We start from the raw sequence: 20,570 nt of genomic DNA, 5'->3' as shown, positions 1-20,570 counted from the left end.
AGGTAATTCACTAGGTCCATGCATATCTCTGTGTGTGTGAGGTAATTCACTAGGTCCATGCATATCTCTGTGTGTGTGTACCTGAGCTAATTCACTAGGTCCATGCATATCTCTGTGTGTGTGTACCTGAGGTAATTCACTAGGTCCATGCATATCTCTGTGTGTGTGTACCTGAGGTAATTCACTAGGTCCATGCATATCTCTGTGTGTGTGTACCTGAGCTAATTCACTAGGTCCATGCATATCTCTGTGTGTGTGTACCTGAGGTAATTCACTAGGTCCATGCATATCTCTGTGTGTGTACCTGAGGTAATTCACTAGGTCCATGCATATCTCTGTGTGTGTGTACCTGAGCTAATTCACTAGGTCCATGCATATCTCTGTGTGTGTGTACCTGAGGTAATTCACTAGGTCCATGCATATCTCTGTGTGTGTGTACCTGAGGTAATTCACTAGGTCCATGCATATCTCTGTGTGTGTGTACCTGAGGTAATTCACTAGGTCCATGCATATCTCTGTGTGTGTGTACCTGAGGTAATTCCCTAGGTCCATGCATATCTCTGTGTGTGTGTACCTCAGCTAATTCCCTAGGTCCATGCATATCTCTGTGTGTGTGTACCTCAGCTAATTCCCTAGGTCCATGCATATCTCTGTGTGTGTGTACCTGAGCTAATTCACTAGGTCCATGCATATCTCTGTGTGTGTGTACCTGAGGTAATTCACTAGGTCCATGCATATCTCTGTGTGTGTGTACCTGAGGTAATTCCCTAGGTCCATGCATATCTCTGTGTGTGTGTACCTGAGGTAATTCCCTAGGTCCATGCATATCTCTGTGTGTGTGTACCTGAGCTAATTCACTAGGTCCATGCATATCTCTGTGTGTGTGTACCTGAGCTAATTCACTAGGTCCATGCATATCTCTGTGTGTGTGTACCTGAGGTAATTCACTAGGTCCATGCATATCTCTGTGTGTGTGTACCTGAGGTAATTCACTAGGTCCATGCATATCTCTGTGTGTGTGTACCTGAGGTAATTCACTAGGTCCATGCATATCTCTGTGTGTGTGTACCTGAGGTAATTCCCTAGGTCCATGCATATCTCTGTGTGTGTGTACCTGAGCTAATTCACTAGGTCCATGCATATCTCTGTGTGTGTGTACCTGAGGTAATTCCCTAGGTCCATGCATATCTCTGTGTGTGTGTACCTGAGCTAATTCACTAGGTCCATGCATATCTCTGTGTGTGTGTACCTGAGGTAATTCCCTAGGTCCATGCATATCTCTGTGTGTGTGTACCTGAGCTAATTCACTAGGTCCATGCATATCTCTGTGTGTGTGTACCTGAGGTAATTCACTAGGTCCATGCATATCTCTGTGTGTGTGTACCTGAGCTAATTCACTAGGTCCATGCATATCTCTGTGTGTGTGTACCTGAGGTAATTCACTAGGTCCATGCATATCTCTGTGTGTGTGTACCTGAGGTAATTCACTAGGTCCATGCATATCTCTGTGTGTGTGTACCTGAGCTAATTCACTAGGTCCATGCATATCTCTGTGTGTGTGTACCTGAGGTAATTCACTAGGTCCATGCATATCTCTGTGTGTGTGTACCTGAGGTAATTCCCTAGGTCCATGCATATCTCTGTGTGTGTGTACCTGAGGTAATTCCCTAGGTCCATGCATATCTCTGTGTGTGTGTACCTGAGCTAATTCCCTAGGTCCATGCATATCTCTGTGTGTGTGTACCTGAGCTAATTCACTAGGTCCATGCATATCTCTGTGTGTGTGTACCTGAGCTAATTCACTAGGTCCATGCATATCTCTGTGTGTGTGTACCTGAGGTAATTCCCTAGGTCCATGCATATCTCTGTGTGTGTGTACCTGAGCTAATTCACTAGGTCCATGCATATCTCTGTGTGTGTGTACCTGAGGTAATTCACTAGGTCCATGCATATCTCTGTATGTGTGTACCTGAGGTAATTCACTAGGTCCATGCATATCTCTGTGTGTGTGTACCTGAGGTAATTCCCTAGGTCCATGCATATCTCTGTATGTGTGTACCTGAGGTAATTCACTAGGTCCATGCATATCTCTGTGTGTGTGTACCTGAGGTAATTCCCTAGGTCCATGCATATCTCTGTGTGTGTGTACCTGAGGTAATTCTTCAGGCCGCTGGTGATGGTCTTGTTGTCCCAGGTGTCTGGGTCCAGGTTCATATCAACTGGAGCCTTGGTTGCTACGGGATACAAAACAACAACACAACCATTTACACAATTACACTGTACCTGACTGACCCGTTCCAGAACACAGCTCAGTAGTGGACTTAAATGTACAGTGTGACATCACTGATGAAGGGTTTGGAAAGCATCTACGTAGGTCTATGGGTTATGAGGGGTTTGTAAAGCATCTACGTAGGTCTATGGGTTAAGAGGGGTTTGTAAATGCATCTACGTAGGTCTATGGGTTATGAGGGGTTTGTAATGCATCAACGTAGGTCTATGGGTTATGAGGGGTTTGTAATGCATCTACGTAGGTCTATGGGTTATGAGGGGTTTGTAAATGCATCTACGTAGGTCTATGGGTTATGAGGGGTTTGTAATGCATCTACGTAGGTCTATGGGTTATGAAGGGTTTGTAAAGCATCTACGTAGGTCTATGGGTTATGAGGGGTTTGTAATGCATCTACGTAGGTCTATGGGTTATGAGGGGTTTGTAAATGCATCTACGTAGGTCTATGGGTTATGAGGGGTTTGTAATGCATCTACGTAGGTCTATGGGTTATGAGGGGTTTGTAATGCATCTACGTAGGTCTATGGGTTATGAGGGGTTTGTAATGCATCTACGTAGGTCTATGGGTTATGAAGGGTTTGTAATGCATCTACGTAGGTCTATGGGTTATGAGGGGTTTGTAAAGCATCTACGTAGGTCTATGGGTTATGAGGGGTTTGTAAATGCATCTACGTAGGTCTATGGGTTATGAAGGGTTTGTAATGCATCTACGTAGGTCTATGGGTTATGAGGGGTTTGTAATGAATCTACGTAGGTCTATGGGTTATGAGGGGTTTGTAAATGCATCTACGTAGGTCTATGGGTTATGAAGGGTTTGTAAATGCATCTACGTAGGTCTATGGGTTATGAGGGGTTTGTAATGCATCTACGTAGGTCTATGGGTTATGAGGGGTTTGTAATGCATCTACGTAGGTCTATGGGTTATGAGGGGTTTGTAATGCATCTACGTAGGTCTATGGGTTATGAAGAGTTTGTTTGGCCTTACAAGTTATCCTTTTCAGTTTTATATATATATATATATATTAACTACACAACAATACATTGTTTGACACAGCTGACTCTCTCACTTTGACTTCAGTGAAAACTAGAGGTCCCTCTGAGGTGGATGATAGACAGCATAGCATAATCTTAACAGATCCTTACAGACCAACTGATGCCACTAAGGTTACAGAAGGAACAAATATGGAGAGAGAGAGAGAGAGAGAGAGAGAGAGAGAGAGAGAGAGAGAGAGAGAGAGAGAGAGAGAGAGAGAGAGAGAGAGAGAGAGAGAGAGAGAGAGAGAGAGAAAGGAGAGAGAGAAACAGAGAAAGGGAGAGAGACAGAGAGAGAGAGAGAGAGAGAGAGAGAGAGAGAGAGAGAGAGAGAGAGAGAGAGAGAGAGAGAGAGAGAGAGAGAGAGAGAGAGAGAGAGAGAGAGAGAGAGAGAGAGAGAGAGAGAGAGAGAGAGAGAGAGAGAGAGAGAGAGACGGGAGCTCAGTTGGTAGAGCATGGCGCTTGTAACACCAGGGTAGTGGGTTCGATCCCCGGGACCACCCATACGTAGAATGTATGCACACATGACTGTAAGTCGCTTTGGATAAAAGCGTCTGCTAAATGGCATATATTATTATTATTAGAGAGAGAGAGAGAGAGAAAGAGAGAAAGGGAGAGAGACAGAGAGAGAGAGAGAGAGAGAGAGAGACAGAGAGAAAGAAGAGAGAGAGACAGAGAGAGAGAGAGAGAGAGAGAGAGAGAGACAGAGATTGAGAGAGAGAGAGAGAGAGAGAGAGAGAGAGAGAGAGAGAGAGAGAGAGAGAGAGAGAGAGAGAGAGAGAGAGAGAGACAGAGAGAGAGAGACATAGAGAGAGAGAGACAGAGAGAAAGAAGGAGAGACAGAGAGAGAGATTGAGAGAGAGAGAGAGAGTGACAGAGAGAGAGAGAGAGAGAGAGAGAGAGAGAGATTGAGAGAGAGAGAGAGAGATTGAGAGAGAGAGATTGAGAGAGATAGAAAGAAAGAAGGAGAGAGAGAGACAGAGATTGAGAGAGAGAGAGAGAGAGAGAGAGAGAGAGAGAGAGAGAGAGAGAGAGAGAGAGAGAGAGAGAGAGAGAGAGAGAGAGAGAGAGAGAGAGAGAGAGAGAGAGAGAGAGAGAGAGAGAGAGAGAGAGAGAGAGAGTGAGAGAGAGAGAGAGAGACAGAGAGAGAGAGAGAGAGAGAGAAAGAGATTGAGAGACAGAGAGAGAGAGAGAAAGAGAGAAAGAGAAAGAAGGAGAGAGAAAGAAGGAGAGAGAAAGAGAAAGAGAAAGAAGGAGAGAGACAGAAGGAGAGAGAGACAGAAGGAGAGAGACAGAAGGAGAGAGAGACAGAAGGAGAGAGAGACAGAAGGAGAGAGAGACAGAAGGAGAGAGAGACCGCTACGACCTCTGCTGACACATCAAACACGCAAGAGGACAAAATAGGAGGAAGGTGGAATCCTTTCGAGCGTCTGAGCCACATGTCGTATGTGGAGGGGTCAACACTGTGGAGGGGTCAACACTGTGGAGGGGTCAACACTGTGGAGGGGTCAACACTGTGGAGGGGTCAACACTGGTTGTATGTGGAGGGGTCAACACTGTGGAGGGGTCAACACTGGTTGTATGTGGAGGGGTCAACACTGTGGAGGGGTCAACACTGTGGAGGGGTCAACACTGTGGAGGGGTCAACACTGGTTGTATGTGGAGGGGTCAACACTGTGGAGGGGTCAACACTGGTTGTATGTGGAGGGGTCAACACTGTGGAGGGGTCAACACTGTGGAGGGGTCAACACTCACTAGACTATATATACACACTATATACACACTTACTAGACTATATATACACACTATATACACACTGACTAGACTATATATACACACTATATACACACTGACTAGACTATATATACACACTATATACACACTGACTAGACTATATATACACACTATATACACACTCACTAGACTATATATACACACTATATACACACTTACTAGACTATATATACACACTATATACACACTTATTAGACTATATATACACACTATATACACACTGACTAGACTATATATACACACTATATACACACTCACTAGACTATATATACACACTATATACACACTCACTAGACTATATATACACACTATATACACACTCACTAGACAATATATACACACTATATACACACTATATACACACTTACTAGACTATATATACACACTATATACACACTTATTAGACTATATATACACACTATATACACACTCACTAGACTATAGATACACACTATATACACACTCACTAGACTATATATATATATATATATATATATATATATATATATATATATATACATATATACACACTATATACACACTCACTAGACTGTATATACACACTATATACACACTTACTAGACTATATATACACACTATATACACACTTACTAGACTATATATACACACTATATACACACTTATTAGACTATATATACACACTATATACACACTGACTAGACTATATATACACACTATATACACACTCACTAGACTATATATACACACTATATACACACTCACTAGACTATATATACACACTATATACACACTCACTAGACAATATATACACACTATATACACACTATATACACACTTACTAGACTATATATACACACTATATACACACTTACTAGACTATATATACACACTTATTAGACTATATATACACACTATATACACACTGACTAGACTATATATACACACTATATACACACTCACTAGACTATATATACACACTATATACACACTCACTAGACTATATATACACACTATATACACACTCACTAGACAATATATACACACTATATACACACTATATACACACTTACTAGACTATATATACACACTATATACACACTTATTAGACTATATATACACACTATATACACACTCACTAGACTATAGATACACACTATATACACACTCACTAGACTATATATATATATATATATATATATATATATATATATATATATATATATATATATATATATATATATATATATATATATATATATATATACATATATACACACTATATACACACTCACTAGACTGTATATACACACTATATACAAACTCACTAGAGTTTCCCACGCCAATAAAGCCCTTGAATTGAATTGAGAGAGGGAGGGAGGAAGAGAGAGAAAGAGAGAGATGGAGAGAGAGTGAAAGGGAGAGAGAGAGCAGAGGCTACTTACCAAACACAGTGGTCATCAACTTCTGGACCTTAGAGTTCACCCCTCCTATTCTGTAGAGGCCCAACGTGCTGATCCCTATGAGATCACACAGACACACCAAGAGTCCTCAGTTGTCATACTTCAGGAAATGTAAAGATACCTTCATAGACAATGACTACAGTAAATGTAAAGATACCTTCATAGACAATGACTACAGTAAATGTAAAGATACCTTCATAGACAATGACTACAGTAAATGTAAAGATACCTTCATAGAAAATGACTCCAGGAAATGTGAAAGTCACCCAGTAAAATACGACTTGAGTAAAAGTCTAAAAGTATTTGGTTTTAAGTATACTTAAGTATCACAAGTACATGGAGTTCCTAAAATATACTTAAGTATCACAAGTAAAAGTATAAATAATTTCAAATTCTTTATATTTCGCAAACCAGACGGCACAATTGTCTTGTTTAAAACATTTTTTTTATTGAAGAATAAATAGCCAGGGGCACACTCCAACATTCAGAAATAATTGACAAATTAAGTTATGATTAGTGAGTCTGCCAGATCAGAGGCATTAGGGAAAACGGCTAAATATGACGAGTACTTTTGGGTGTCAGGCTAAATGTATGGAGTAAAAATAGCATCATTTTCTTTAGGAATGTGGTGAAGTAAAAGTTGGCAAAAACTATAAATAGTAAAGTAAAGTACAGATATCCCCCCAATACTACTTAAGTAGTACTTTAAAGTATTTTTACTTAAGTACTTTACACCACTGAAACACACACACACACACACACACACACACACACACACACACACACACACACACACACACACACACACACACACACACACACACACACACACACACACACACACACACACACACACACACACACACACACACACACACACACACACACACACACACACACACACACACACACACACACACACACACACACACACACATTAATGAAGAGTGGTGTTGGTTACCGTGTTTGGTCATGTAGGAGAGACAGTGAGACTGAGTTCAGCAGTTCTATTTTGACAGCTGAAGCCCAGGAGAAGAGGGATAAAAAATGGCTGCTGTGATGACTCACCTCGTACCTCCACCAAGTCAATGCATTTCCTCACAAAATTAAACCCTGCCTCGTTTAGGTACGCTGTAACACAGGGAACACAAAGGAGCAGGGTTGACTGGGTTCAATACACAGAACACTAGGTTCCCACGGGGCTCTGTTGAAAAGTAGTGCACTACACAGAGGGAATAGGGGGCGATTGTGGAGAAATACTCAGAGTGGTGTGATTGCAGCTGTTCTCTCACACAGAGAGTGTGTACTAATGATGATCCACACTATTCCAATGACTCTAACGGAGTTAATAAGTAGAAGTGGATGGCAACAGACAACAACAACAACAACAAGGGTTAGAATTAGATAATGCATCTGTTATTACACATATTATTCACTCTTAGTACATCTAGGAGAGTCAGAACTATACTATATTGCACATGTGTTGTGTAGTATATTGCACATGTGTTGTGTAGTATATTGCACATGTGTTGTGTAGTATATTTGACATGTGTTGTGTAGTATATTGCACATGTGTTGTGTAGTATATTTGACATGTGTTGTGTAGTATATTGCACATGTGTTGTGTAGTATATTTGACATGTGTTGTGTAGTATACTTGACATGTGTTGTGTAGTATATTGCACATGTGTTGTGTAGTATATTGCACATGTGTTGTGTAGTATATTTGACATGTGTTGTGTAGTATATTGCACATGTGTTGTGTAGTATATTTGACATGCACATGTGTTGTGTAGTATATTATACTTGTGTTGTGTAGTATATTGTACTTGTGTTGTATAGTATATTGTACATGTGTTGTGTAGTATATTTGACATGTGTTGTGTAGTATATTTGACATGTGTTGTGTAGTACATTTGGCATGTGTTGTGTAGTACATTTGGCATGTGTTGTGTAGTAGTCGCTTTGGATAAAAGCGTCTGCTAAATGGCATATATTATTATTATTAGTAGTATATTATACTTGTGTTGTGTAGTATATTATACTTGTGTTGTATAGTATATTGTACATGTGTTGTGTAGTATATTGTACATATGTCGTATAGTATATTTGACATGTGGTGTGTAGTATAAAATACTTACTCTCTTCTTTCTTGCTCAGAATGGCTGGAAGATTGTAAATCTGGAGAAAATCAACAGAGTTAATTCCACTCAGTTGAAAACCATTTTACAAGGGGACGCATCCTGAAGCAGAGTGTCAAACACTTCCTGGAGGGACATGTTTGTTTGTTATTAACTCTTTACACTGTTGGAAATTCTCCTATGTGGACAGAGCTACACTGAAATGTTCCTTACAGAAGAAGTATGGAAAGCATATGCATAACCATGGTAGCAATTAAAAGGGAATAGTTTGGGGTTCAACAAATGTCAAGGGTTTGAGAAAGAGGTCAAACTGCTGTCTCCAAGTGCCCACACACCTCTCCAAGTGGCCACACGCCTCTCCAAGTGCCCACACACCTCTCCAAGTGGCCACACGCCTCTCCAAGTGGCCACACGCATCTCCAAGTGGCCACACACATCTCCAAGTGGCCACACACCTCTCCAAGTTCCCACACACCTCTCCAAGTTCCCACACACCTCTCCAAGTTCTCACACACCTCTCCAAGTGGCCACACGCCTCTCCAAGTTCCCACACACCTCTCCAAGTTCCCACACACCTCTCCAAGTGGCAACACGCCTCTCCAAGTTCCCACACACCTCTCCAAGTTCCCACACATCTCTCCAAGTGCCCACACACCTCTCCAAGTGGCCACACGCCTCTCCAAGTGCCCACACACCTCTCCAAGTGGCCACACGCCTCTCCAAGTGGCCACACGCATCTCCAAGTGGCCACACACATCTCCAAGTGGCCACACACCTCTCCAAGTTCCCACACACCTCTCCAAGTTCCCACACACCTCTCCAAGTTCTCACACACCTCTCCAAGTGGCCACACGCCTCTCCAAGTTCCCACACACCTCTCCAAGTTCCCACACACCTCTCCAAGTGGCCACAGGCCTCTCCAAGTTCCCACACACCTCTACAAGTGGCCACACACCTCTCCAAGTGGCCACACACCTTTCCAAGTGGCCAGTGGCCACACGCCTCTCCAAGTGGCCACACACCTCTCCAAGTGGCCACACACCTCTCCAAGTGCCCAGTGGCCACACACCTCTCCAAGTGGCCAGTGGCCACACACCTCTCCAAGTGGCCAGTGGCCACACGCCTCTCCAAGTGGCCAGTGGCCACACGCCTCTCCAAGTTCCCACACACCTCTCCAAGTTCCCACACGCCTCTCCAAGTGGCCACACGCCTCTCCAAGTGGCCAGTGGCCACACACCTCTCCAAGTTCCCACAGACCTCTCCAAGTTCCCACACGCCTCTCCAAGTTCCCACACGCCTCTCCAAGTTCCCACACACCTCTCCAAGTGGCCACACGCCTCTCCAAGTTCCCACACACCTCTCCAAGTTCCCACACACCTCTCCAAGTGGCAACACGCCTCTCCAAGTTCCCACACACCTCTACAAGTTCCCACACATCTCTCCAAGTTCCCACACACCACTCCAAGTGGCCACACGCCTCTCCAAGTTCCCACACACCTCTCCAAGTTCCCACACACCTCTCCAAGTGGCTACACGCCTCTCCAAGTTCCCACACACCTCTCCAAGTGGCCACACACCTCTCCAAGTGGCCAGTGGCCACACACCTCTCCAAGTGGCCACACACCTCTCCAAGTGGCCAGTGGCCACACACCTCTCCAAGTGGCCAGTGGCCACACGCCTCTCCAAGTGGCCAGTGGCCACACGCCTCTCCAAGTTCCCACACATCTCTCCAAGTTCCCACACGCCTCTCCAAGTGGCCACTCGCCTCTCCAAGTGGCCAGTGGCCACACACCTCTCCAAGTTCCCACAGACCTCTCCAAGTTCCCACACGCGTCTCCAAGTTCCCACACACCTCTCCAAGTTCCCAGAGACCTCTCCAAGTTCCCACTGTCCTCTCCAAGTTCCCACAGACCTCTCCAAGTTCCCACAGACCTCTCCAAGTGGCCACACGCCTCTCCAAGTTCCCCACTCTCTCCAAGTTCCCACATACCTCTCCAAGTGGCCACACACCTCTCCAAGTGGCCACACATCTCTCCAAGTTCCCACACAGCTCTCCAAGTTCCCACACACCTCTCCAAGTTCCCACATACCTTTCCAAGTGGCCACACACCTCTCCAAGTGGCCACACACCTCTCCAAGTTCCCGCACAGCTCTCCAAACAAAGAGATCCTGTTGAATCTGACCAATGGTTGTACAGTCACACCTCTCCAAGAACATATCCCACACACCTCTCCAAGTGGCATTGCACAAATCAGAAACTTTCTGTCCAAAAATGTTCCATGCTTTTGTCACTTCTACTACTGCAATCTCCTATTTTCCGGTTCCCGGATAAACACTCTCCAAGTGGCCTAGAACCTGACTCCAAAAAATTCCCATATTACACTAGCCTCTCCAAGTTCCCACATTTCACCTTTACTCCAAAAGCATTACATGGCCTCACACCTCTCCAAGTAGCCACACACCACCTCTAAGTTCCCTACAAACAGCTGGAGGCAGGGCTTTCTCCTAGTAGGGCTCCATTTTTACGCCTCTCCATGTGGCCACACACCTCTCCTTTACTGAAGTTCCCACACAGCTCCCAGGAGTCCAAGTGGCTGTCACCCCTTTTTCCACCTCTCCAAGTTCCCCTGGGTGGGTTGATTCACTCTCCCTGTGGCCACACACCTGTCCAAGTTCCCACACAGCTCTTTGGCAAAGTGGCCACACGCCTCCCAAGGGGCCACAGTGGCCACACAGTAGTTTATGTGTCCCCCCAGTCCACCTGGCCATGCTGCTGCTCCAGTTTCAACTGTTCCCACACAGCTCTCCAAGTGGCCACACGCCTCTCCAAGTGGCCACACACCTCTCCAAGTTCCCACACAGCTCTCCAAGTTCAACCTGTATACAGGTGTAAAGTGCTACAACCTACACAACCAGGTAACAACAGGAGTTCAACCTGTATACCTGTACAGGTGTAAAGAGCTACAACCTACACAACCAGGTAACAACAGGAGTTCAACCTGTATACCTGTACAGGTGTAAAGAGCTACAACCTACACAACCAGGTAACAATGGGAGTTCCTAAGTTGATCAATAAAGTTTAAGGGAAGCCCACCAGGAATTTAGTTTGACACACACAACAGCTACAGTATAGTTATGTTTCATACAACCAGAAGGGGGCACCAAAGACAAACATATTTTCACTGTGTCCCTGCCAGACCCCAGAACCAGCTTGACTGCACTGGAGTGGGGATATAAAAGGAAAGATAGAAAGGGAGAGAGAGAAAGAGAGGGGGTGGGTGAAAATAAAATAGAGAGAGAAAGGAAGAGAGAACATGCAAGAGAGAAAGAGACAGGGGGAGAGAGTATGAAGAAAATAGCGAGGTAGAGATGAGAAGAGAGAGGGAGAGAAGAGAACCGAGAGGGAGAGGTGTGAGGAGAGAGGGAGAGAAGAGAAAGGAGAGGGAGAGAAGAGAACCGAGAGGGAGAGGTGTGAGGAGAGAGGGAGAGATGAGAAGAGAGAAGGAGAGGAGAGAAGAGAGAGGGAGAGATGAGAAGAAAGAAGGAGAGAAGAGAGAGAGAGAGAGAAGAGAGAGGGAGAGATGAGAAGAGAGAAGGAGAGAAGAGAGAGAGAGAGAGAGAGAGAGAGAGAGAGAGAGAGAGAGAGAGAGAGAGAGAGAGAGAGAGAGAGAGAGGAGAGGGAGAGAAGAGAAGAGAGAGGGAGGGAAGAGAGAAGAGAGGGAGAGGTGGGAGGAGAGAGGGAGAGATGAGAAGAGAGAGGGAGAGAGAAGAGAAGAGAGAGGGAGAGAGAGAGAAGAGAACAGAGGGAGAGGTGTGAGGAGAGAGGGAGAGAGAAGAGAGGGAGAGAATATAAAGGAGAGGGAGAGAAGAGAACAGAGAGGGAGTGGTGAGAAGAGAGAGGGGGAGAAGAGAAGAAAGGGAGAGGTGAGAAGAGAACAGAGGGAGAGATGAGAAGAGAGAGGGAGAGGTGAGAAGAGAGGGAGAGAGAAGAGAGGGAGAGAGAAGAGAGAGAGGGAGAGAGAGAAGAGAGGAAGATATGAGAAGAGAGGGAGAGATGAGAAGAGAAACAAAGAGAGAGGGAGAGATGAGACGAGAGGGAGAGATGAGAAGAGAGAGAGAGGTGAGGGGAGAGGGAGAGGTGATAAGAGAGAGGGAGAGGTGAGAAGAGAGAGGGAGACATGAGAAGAGAACAGAGGGAGAGGTTCCTCACCGGCTCCTTGCCATCCATAGCCTCCAGCCACAGCCTTCTGTTGGACTCAGACAGAGCCTGGAGAGTCACGATGCCATGCCTGGAACAGGTTCACACACCACACAGGACACATCAGTCACATCTCAATGCCCAGGGTCCATAAGCCTTCATCCCAAATAGCACCCTATTCCCTATATATTGCACTACTTTTGACCAGGACCCCTAGGCTCTCCATCTCCCATGTCTGGTCAAAAGTCATGCATAGAGTGTCGTTTGAGTCAGACTCATAGTGATACAGTAGCAGGCCATGTTTAAACAGCAAACACCTCTATCAAATGAATTCAATGAAATGACCACTGTGCTTAAACATAGTAGTCTTCACACAATACTGTGTCCTTCTCTAAATCGTGTCAGTGTTTACATTCCCACTCCAAATGATGAACATAGTGCTTGATTTGATTTTGTCCTCCTTGCATGCATTCCCTGTATCTCTCCAGGTGGGTCTAATCCCTGAATACACACCCAGTTTGGATCATTATGACAGTAAATTAAACCACTGACAGTAGAGGCTGCCTTCGTGAAACAATATGCAGTTTGTGTGCATCATGCCTCTGGGCCTTGCCAATGTTTTGTGCATAATGTTTCTGTCCCGTCCCAAATGATCTGGAATGAACATACTAATAAAAGGCCTACAGTATGGTTGTAGGTATTAGTATTAATGTTATAGTATTCATGTAATAGTACTAATGTAATAAAATCCATGTTATAGTATTAATGTACTAGTATTAATGTACTAGTGTTAATGTACTAGTATTAATGTACTAGTATTAATGTTATAGTATTCATGCAATAGTACTAATGTAATAAAATCCATGTTATAGTATTAATGTACTAGTGTTAATGTACTAGTATTAATGTACTAGTATTAATGTTATAGTATTAATGTTATAGTGTTAATGTTATAGTATTAATGTTATAGTACTAATGTTATAGTATTAATGTACTAGTGTTAATGTTATAGTATTAATGTACTAGTGTTAATGTTATAGTATTACTGTTATAGTACTAATGTTATAGTATTAATGTACTAGTGTTAATGTACTAGTATTAATGTTATAGTATTAATGTACTAGTATTAATGTACTAGTGTTAATGTTATAGTATTAATGTTATAGTATTAATGTTATAGTATTAATGTACTAGTATTAATGTACTAGTGTTAATGTTATAGTATTACTGTTATAGTATTAATGTTATAGTATTAATGTTATAGTATTAATGTACTAGTATTAATGTTATAGTATTAATGTTATAGTACTAATGTTATAGTATTAATGTACTAGTGTTAATGTAATATTACTAATGTAATAGTACGAATGTAATAGTACTAATGTCATAGTATCCATGTAATAGTACTAATTTAATAGTATTAATGTAATAGTATCCATGTAATATTACTAATGTAATAGTACGAATGTAATAGTACTAATCTAATAGTATTAATGTAATAGTATTAGTGTTATAATATTAATGTAATAGTACTTATGTAATAGTATTAATGTAGTATTATGCATGTAATAGTACTAATGCAATAGTATCCATGTAATAATATTAATGCAATATTATCCATGTAATAATACTAATGTAATAGTACTAATGTAATAGTACTAATGTAATAGTATCCATGTAATATTATCCATATAATAGTATTAATGGAATAATACTCATGTAATAATACTAATGTAATAGTACTAATGTAATAGTATCCATGTAATATTATCCATATAATAGTATTAATGTAATAATACTAATGTAATAGTACTAATGTAATAGTATCCATGTAATAATATTAATGTAATAGTACTAATGTAATAGTACTAATGTAATAATACTAATGTAATAGTACTAATGTAATAGTATCCATGTAATAATATTAATGTAATAGTACTAATGTAATAGTACTAATGTAATAATACTAATGTAATAATACTAATGTAATAGTACTAATGTAATAGTACTAATGTAATAGTATCCATGTAATATTATCCATATAATAGTATTAATGGAATAATACTAATGTAATAATACTAATGTAATAGTACTAATGTAATAGTATCCATGTAATATTATCCATATAATAGTATTAATGTAATAATACTAATGTAATAGTACTAATGTAATAGTATCCATTTAATAATATTAATGTAATAGTACTAATGTAATAGTACTAATGTAATAGTACTAATGTAATAGTACTAATGTAATAATACTAATGTAATAGTATCCATGTAATATTATCCATATAATAGTACTAATGTAATAATACTAATGTAATAGTACTAATGTAATAGTATCCATGTAATATTATCCATATAATAGTATTAATGTAATAATACTAATGTAATAATACTAATGTAATAGTACTAATGTAATAGTATCCATGTAATAATATTAATGTAATAGTACTAATGTAATAGTACTAATGTAATAATACTAATGTAATAGTACTAATGTAATAGTACTAATGTAATAATACTAATGTAATAGTACTAATGTAATAATACTAATGTAATAGTACTAATGTAATAGTACTAATGTAATAGTATCCATGTAATATTATCCATATAATAGTATTAATGTAATAATACTAATGTAATAGTACTAATGTAATATTATCCATGTAATATTATTAATGTAATAATACTAATGTAATAGTACTAATGTAATAGTACTACTGTTATAGTATTAATGTAATAGTACTAATGTAATAGTACTAATGTAATAGTATCCATGTAATATTATCCATATAATAGTATCCAGGCAATAGTAAATAAATGTTACCATGAACTCATATATTGATGCATTCCCAACATTACCGCCCACCGGCTAGTAGTAAGAGTTAGCGCTAGCTGAAAGCCATGTAGCTAGATGCTGCAGCCGATGCTGCGGTTCTGTTGGAATAGAGCGGCCTGACTGCTGTGGCGACTCAGAACACCCAGACAGCAAGTGTAATGTAATGATGATGAATGGATGAGCTGGAGATGAACATACGGTGTCCATTTTAGGACATCCTCAGTCGCAAGCCTCATGCCACACGCTGGTGCGTGAGGGCTCCTGGGTATACTTTCCCCTAGGTTCAGATCTAGGATCAGCTTCCCCTCCCCCAATACTAACGATTAGTGGAGGAAAATAAATAAAGCTGACCGAAGATCAGCGGCAACTCCACCGTATCCCGGTGTGAGGCTTGAGGATAAGGATGTCCTCAAAAGTACACCGTACAGGAAGATGACTGGGGTCGTGGCTCCACGTTGCCCTTGTGGTTAGAACAAGCACCTTGTGGGCATATCTGATCTTTCAGGTGATAAATGAGTTAGCTACCCAGCCAGTTAAACCGTAGTTAATGTCCATGCTCACCTCAGCAGTGCATCAGATTGGAGATGAAGAGAGAGAGCTGCTCTGACCAGACCTGGGTTCAAATACTCTTTTAGAAATAATTTAAAATACTTTGTGTTTTTTTAATGTTTGCCTGTATTAATTAAAACCAATGAATGTACGTATATAAAATTCCCCAAACTGTAGACCTGCCCATCTGGCATCCTAGGCAAAATAGAACAAACGCTGAAATGATTTGAAAGATTTCAAATAGTATTTGAATCCAGGACTGATGGTTAGCTACTGCTACACCCTCCCTCTCCATTCTGAAACGCACCGACCCAGCCGAGCGAAGGCCTGAATGTGCTGATCATCTCATCAATTAAAACCACTTGATCGATGACTGGTTTGATCTGCATCTGAATGTCTGTCTGCCTCTTCCTGTCCTTCTTACTGTACTAGTCAAACATTTAAGGTCGTATTAAAATCAACAATGTTCCCCCCCATGCATTAAGGGGCTCTGAAATCTGACAATTGGAATCAAGTTGACGAATGACTCCATTACTTAAAGTCAGAATGATATTATTGAAATCAATAAATGATTATAGTAATTGCAGATGAGAAGAAATTATTCAAGTGGAATATTATTTTTGCGTCACCCTTTCCTTTCCCATCAAAATTGATTGTGATTGGTGAAGTCTGATTCGGTGATTGTGATTGGTGGAATGGAAAGATAAAAAAAAACAAAAAAAAACAATTTATTTTATTCAAAGTTAATTTGAAGTTGTAAAGTTTGATAGATTCAGTGAGTGAATGAATGGGCACGACTATCAGCCTCGAACACATGCAGCAACATGCTCATCGCTACAGCAACATGCTCATCGCTACAGCAACATGCTCATCGCTACAGCAACATGCTCATAGCTGCAGTAACATGCTCATCGCTACAGCAACATGCTCATCGCTACAGCAACATGCTCATCGCTGCAGCAACATGCTCATCGCTGCAGCAACATGCTTATCGCTGCAGTAACATGCTTATCGCTGCAGCAACATGCTTATCGCTGCAGTAACATGCTCATCGCTGCAGTAACATGCTCATAGCTGCAGTAACATGCTCACTGCTCTGAGAGAGAGGGGACAGTATAGTAACAGTATAGTAACGTCACTGGTCACATACCGGACTTTACAGAACTTTAACTGAAGAGGTCGGAAAAGAGTTCCTTGACAGATGTCAGTTCTACATCGACACGAAGAAACACAGAGAGAGAAGAAGAAATGGGTACAAATAACAGAAAACTGAAACAAGAGAATTGTACGTATAAAGACTGCTTACTTAGATGGCACATTTAGTCAAACAAAAGGCTTCAGTGAAAGGACACTGAGAAGAACATGCAGGACACGAACAGACAGAGCTGAAAACATCTAAACACATCCACACGCTAATAATAACAATACCTAAAAAACGTCCAATCAGGTTTGAACAGGAAGTTAAAAACGTCCAATCAGGTTTGAACAGGAAGTTAAAAACGTCCAATCAGGTTTGAACAGGAAGTTAAAAACGTCCAATCAGGTTTGAACAGGAAGTTAAAAACGTCCAATCAGGTTTGAACAGGAAGTTAAAAACCTCCAATCAGGTTTGAACAGGAAGTTAAAAACGTCCAATCAGGTTTGAACAGGGAGCTTAAACAGTTAATGAAAAGGGACATCCACTTGTTTTCCCAATTAAGGCGTCTGTCTTTTCAAATCCCACAAAGTTGCAATCAGTCCCAAGTGACTGCAGTGGAACCAGCACTAGTCTGATGATAACAATCATTACGATGACAACTGGGTCTGTTACTGTCATCATCATTGACTACCGTTGCCATGCCATAGTCATAGCCATTTGGCTAGAGCACAGACAGGGCAGGGACCAGCAGGCTAAATAGGACCGTAAGATGATTCATACAAATACTGATATGAATAATGATGACAGACCTCTCCACCACTTCGATGTCGAAGCAGAAACGCTTGTCGATGGAGTCAGTCTTCCTTCGGATACAGGACTTCAGCTTGAACATCTCAGACGGACTCACCACCAGACCATTCTAGAACACAACAGAGGGACTCACCACCAGACCATTCTAGAACACAACAGAGGGACTCACCACCAGACCATTCTAGAACACAACAGAGGGACTCACCACCAGACCATTCTAGAACACAACAGAGGGACTCACCACCAGACCATTCTAGAACACAACAGAGGGACTCACCACCAGACCATTCTAGAACACAACAGAGGGACTCATGAACTAGGGCCAATAGTATTACCTGGTCAGCTCTAGTTTATAGTCTAGAACTAGGGCCAATAGTATTACCTGGTCAGCTCTAGTTTATTGTCTAGAACTAGGGCCAATAGTATTACCTGGTCAGCTCTAGTTTATTGTCTAGAACTAGGGCCAATAGTGTTTCCTGGTCAGCTCTAGTTTATTGTCTAGAACTAGGGCCAATAGTATTTCCTGGTCAGCTCTAGTTTATTGTCTAGAACTAGGGCCAATAGTGTTTCCTGGTCAGCTCTAGTTTATTGTCTAGAACTAGGGCCCAGAGTATTACCTGGTCAGCTCTAGTTTATAGTCTAGAACTAGGGCCCAGAGTATTTCCTGGTCAGCTCTAGTTTATTGTCTAGAACTAGGGCCCAGAGTATTTCCTGGTCAGCTCTAGTTTATTGTCTAGAACTAGGGCCCAGAGTATTTCCTGGTCAGTAAAAACTCTGGACATTAATAATATAGTGTTTATCACCGCCCAGTAGATGCCTGTGTACTACAGTATACACTACCTGTTTGCCAGCTGATTTGGTTTCAAAGGTGGTCATGGTGAAGGCTTTGCTGCTCTTCTCATACGTACAGTAGTGTCGCGTCCACGTGCATCCCAGCGGCCCTGACACAGAGAGAAGGAACAACACAGCTATGATTGGTCATGAAAGAACAACAAACACATTTAAAAAGGCACCTATTCCCTATATAGTGCACTACTTCTGACCAGGGCCTATAGGGCTCTGTAGTGCACTATATAGGGAATAGGCTGTTATTTGGGACGGAAACAACAACAGCCAAGCTAAGCCATGATTGCTTCCTGAAACCACAATGTTCTGGAAAGACTTCTGAAATTAAATTCCTAATTAAGATAAAACAACATTTTGTTGTTGTTTATCATCTGAGATAAAGTTTCCAGTATTCAGGGAATTTCCTCCAGTTGAAGTTTGAGAGGACATCAAAGCTGGATGAGGAAATATAATGAGATAAAGTTGTGTTCTCAGAGTTTGGTTCTCAGAGTCAGAGTTATGATCCCAGAGTTACAGTTGTGTTCTTAGAGTCAGACTTACATTCTCAGAGTCAGAGTTTTGTTCTCAGTCAGACTTACATTCTCAGAGTCAGAGTTTTGTTCTCAGTCAGACTTACATTCTCAGAGTCAGAGTTTTGTTCTCAGTCAGACTTACATTCTCAGAGTCAGAGTTTTGTTCTCAGTCAGAGTTACATTCTCAGAGTCAGAGTTTTGTTCTCAGTCAGACTTACATTCTCAGAGTCAGAGTTTTGTTCTCAGTCAGACTTACATTCTCAGAGTCAGAGTTTTGTTCTCAGTCAGAGTTACATTCTCAGAGTCAGAGTTTTGTTCTCAGTCAGACTTACATTCTCAGAGTCAGAGTTTTGTTCTCAGTCAGACTTACATTCTCAGAGTCAGAGTTTTGTTCTCAGTCAGAGTTACATTGTCAGAGTCAGAGTTTCGTTCTCATAGTATGAGATATATTCTCAGAGTCCGAGTTTTGTTCTCAGAGTCAGAGTTACATTCTCAGAGTCAGAGTTACATTCTCAGAGTCAGAGTTACATTCTCAGAGTTAGAGGTTTAGGGGTCTGGGATTAGGAGTTAGAGGTTTAGGGGTCTGGGATTAGGAAAGAGGTTTAGGGGTCTGGGATTAGGACAGAGGTTTAGGGGTCTGGGATTAGGACAGAGGTTTAGGGGTCTGGGATTAGGAGTTAGATGTTTAGGGGTCTGGGATTAGGAAAGAGGTTTAGGGGTCTGGGATTAGGACAGGGGTTTAGGGGTCTGGGATTAGGACAGAGGTTTAGGGGTCTGGGATTAGGAGTTAGAGGTTTAGGGGTCTGGGATTAGGAGTTAGAGGTTTAGGGGTCTGGGATTAGGACAGAGGTTTAGGGGTCTGGGATTAGGAGTTAGATGTTTAGGGGTCTGGGATTAGGAGTTAGATGTTTAGTGGTCTGGGATTAGGACAGAGGTTTAGGGGTCTGGGATTAGGAGTTAGATGTTTAGTGGTCTGG

The 20,570-nt window shown here is 41.6% G+C and overlaps 1 protein-coding gene across 4 annotated transcripts in view; it reads right to left on the bottom strand.

The window, feature by feature from the left end:
• The window catches only part of LOC123992447 (rho GTPase-activating protein 42-like), a 222,029-nt gene that overhangs the window by 33,479 nt on the left and 167,980 nt on the right, over window positions 1-20,570 (bottom strand). For 2 of the 4 annotated variants that reach the window (XM_046293584.1, XM_046293585.1), the window contains exons 9-16: window positions 19,076-19,176; window positions 18,235-18,344; window positions 17,438-17,497; window positions 12,907-12,985; window positions 8,697-8,736; window positions 7,624-7,686; window positions 6,538-6,612; window positions 2,150-2,234 (exon numbers count right to left, since the gene is read on the bottom strand). In XM_046293584.1, coding sequence (XP_046149540.1) covers window positions 2,150-2,234; window positions 6,538-6,612; window positions 7,624-7,686; window positions 8,697-8,736; window positions 12,907-12,985; window positions 17,438-17,497; window positions 18,235-18,344; window positions 19,076-19,176 — 613 coding nt within the window. The remainder of the gene's footprint in view (window positions 1-2,149; window positions 2,235-6,537; window positions 6,613-7,623; window positions 7,687-8,696; window positions 8,737-12,906; window positions 12,986-17,437; window positions 17,498-18,234; window positions 18,345-19,075; window positions 19,177-20,570) is intronic. The other 2 variants (XM_046293586.1, XM_046293587.1) reach the window with 1 other exon arrangement.

Source organism: Oncorhynchus gorbuscha, linkage group LG13 (genome assembly GCF_021184085.1).
Source record: "Oncorhynchus gorbuscha isolate QuinsamMale2020 ecotype Even-year linkage group LG13, OgorEven_v1.0, whole genome shotgun sequence".
Lineage (NCBI taxonomy): Eukaryota > Metazoa > Chordata > Actinopteri > Salmoniformes > Salmonidae > Oncorhynchus > Oncorhynchus gorbuscha.
This window is presented reverse-complemented; position numbering and strand designations above follow the sequence as displayed.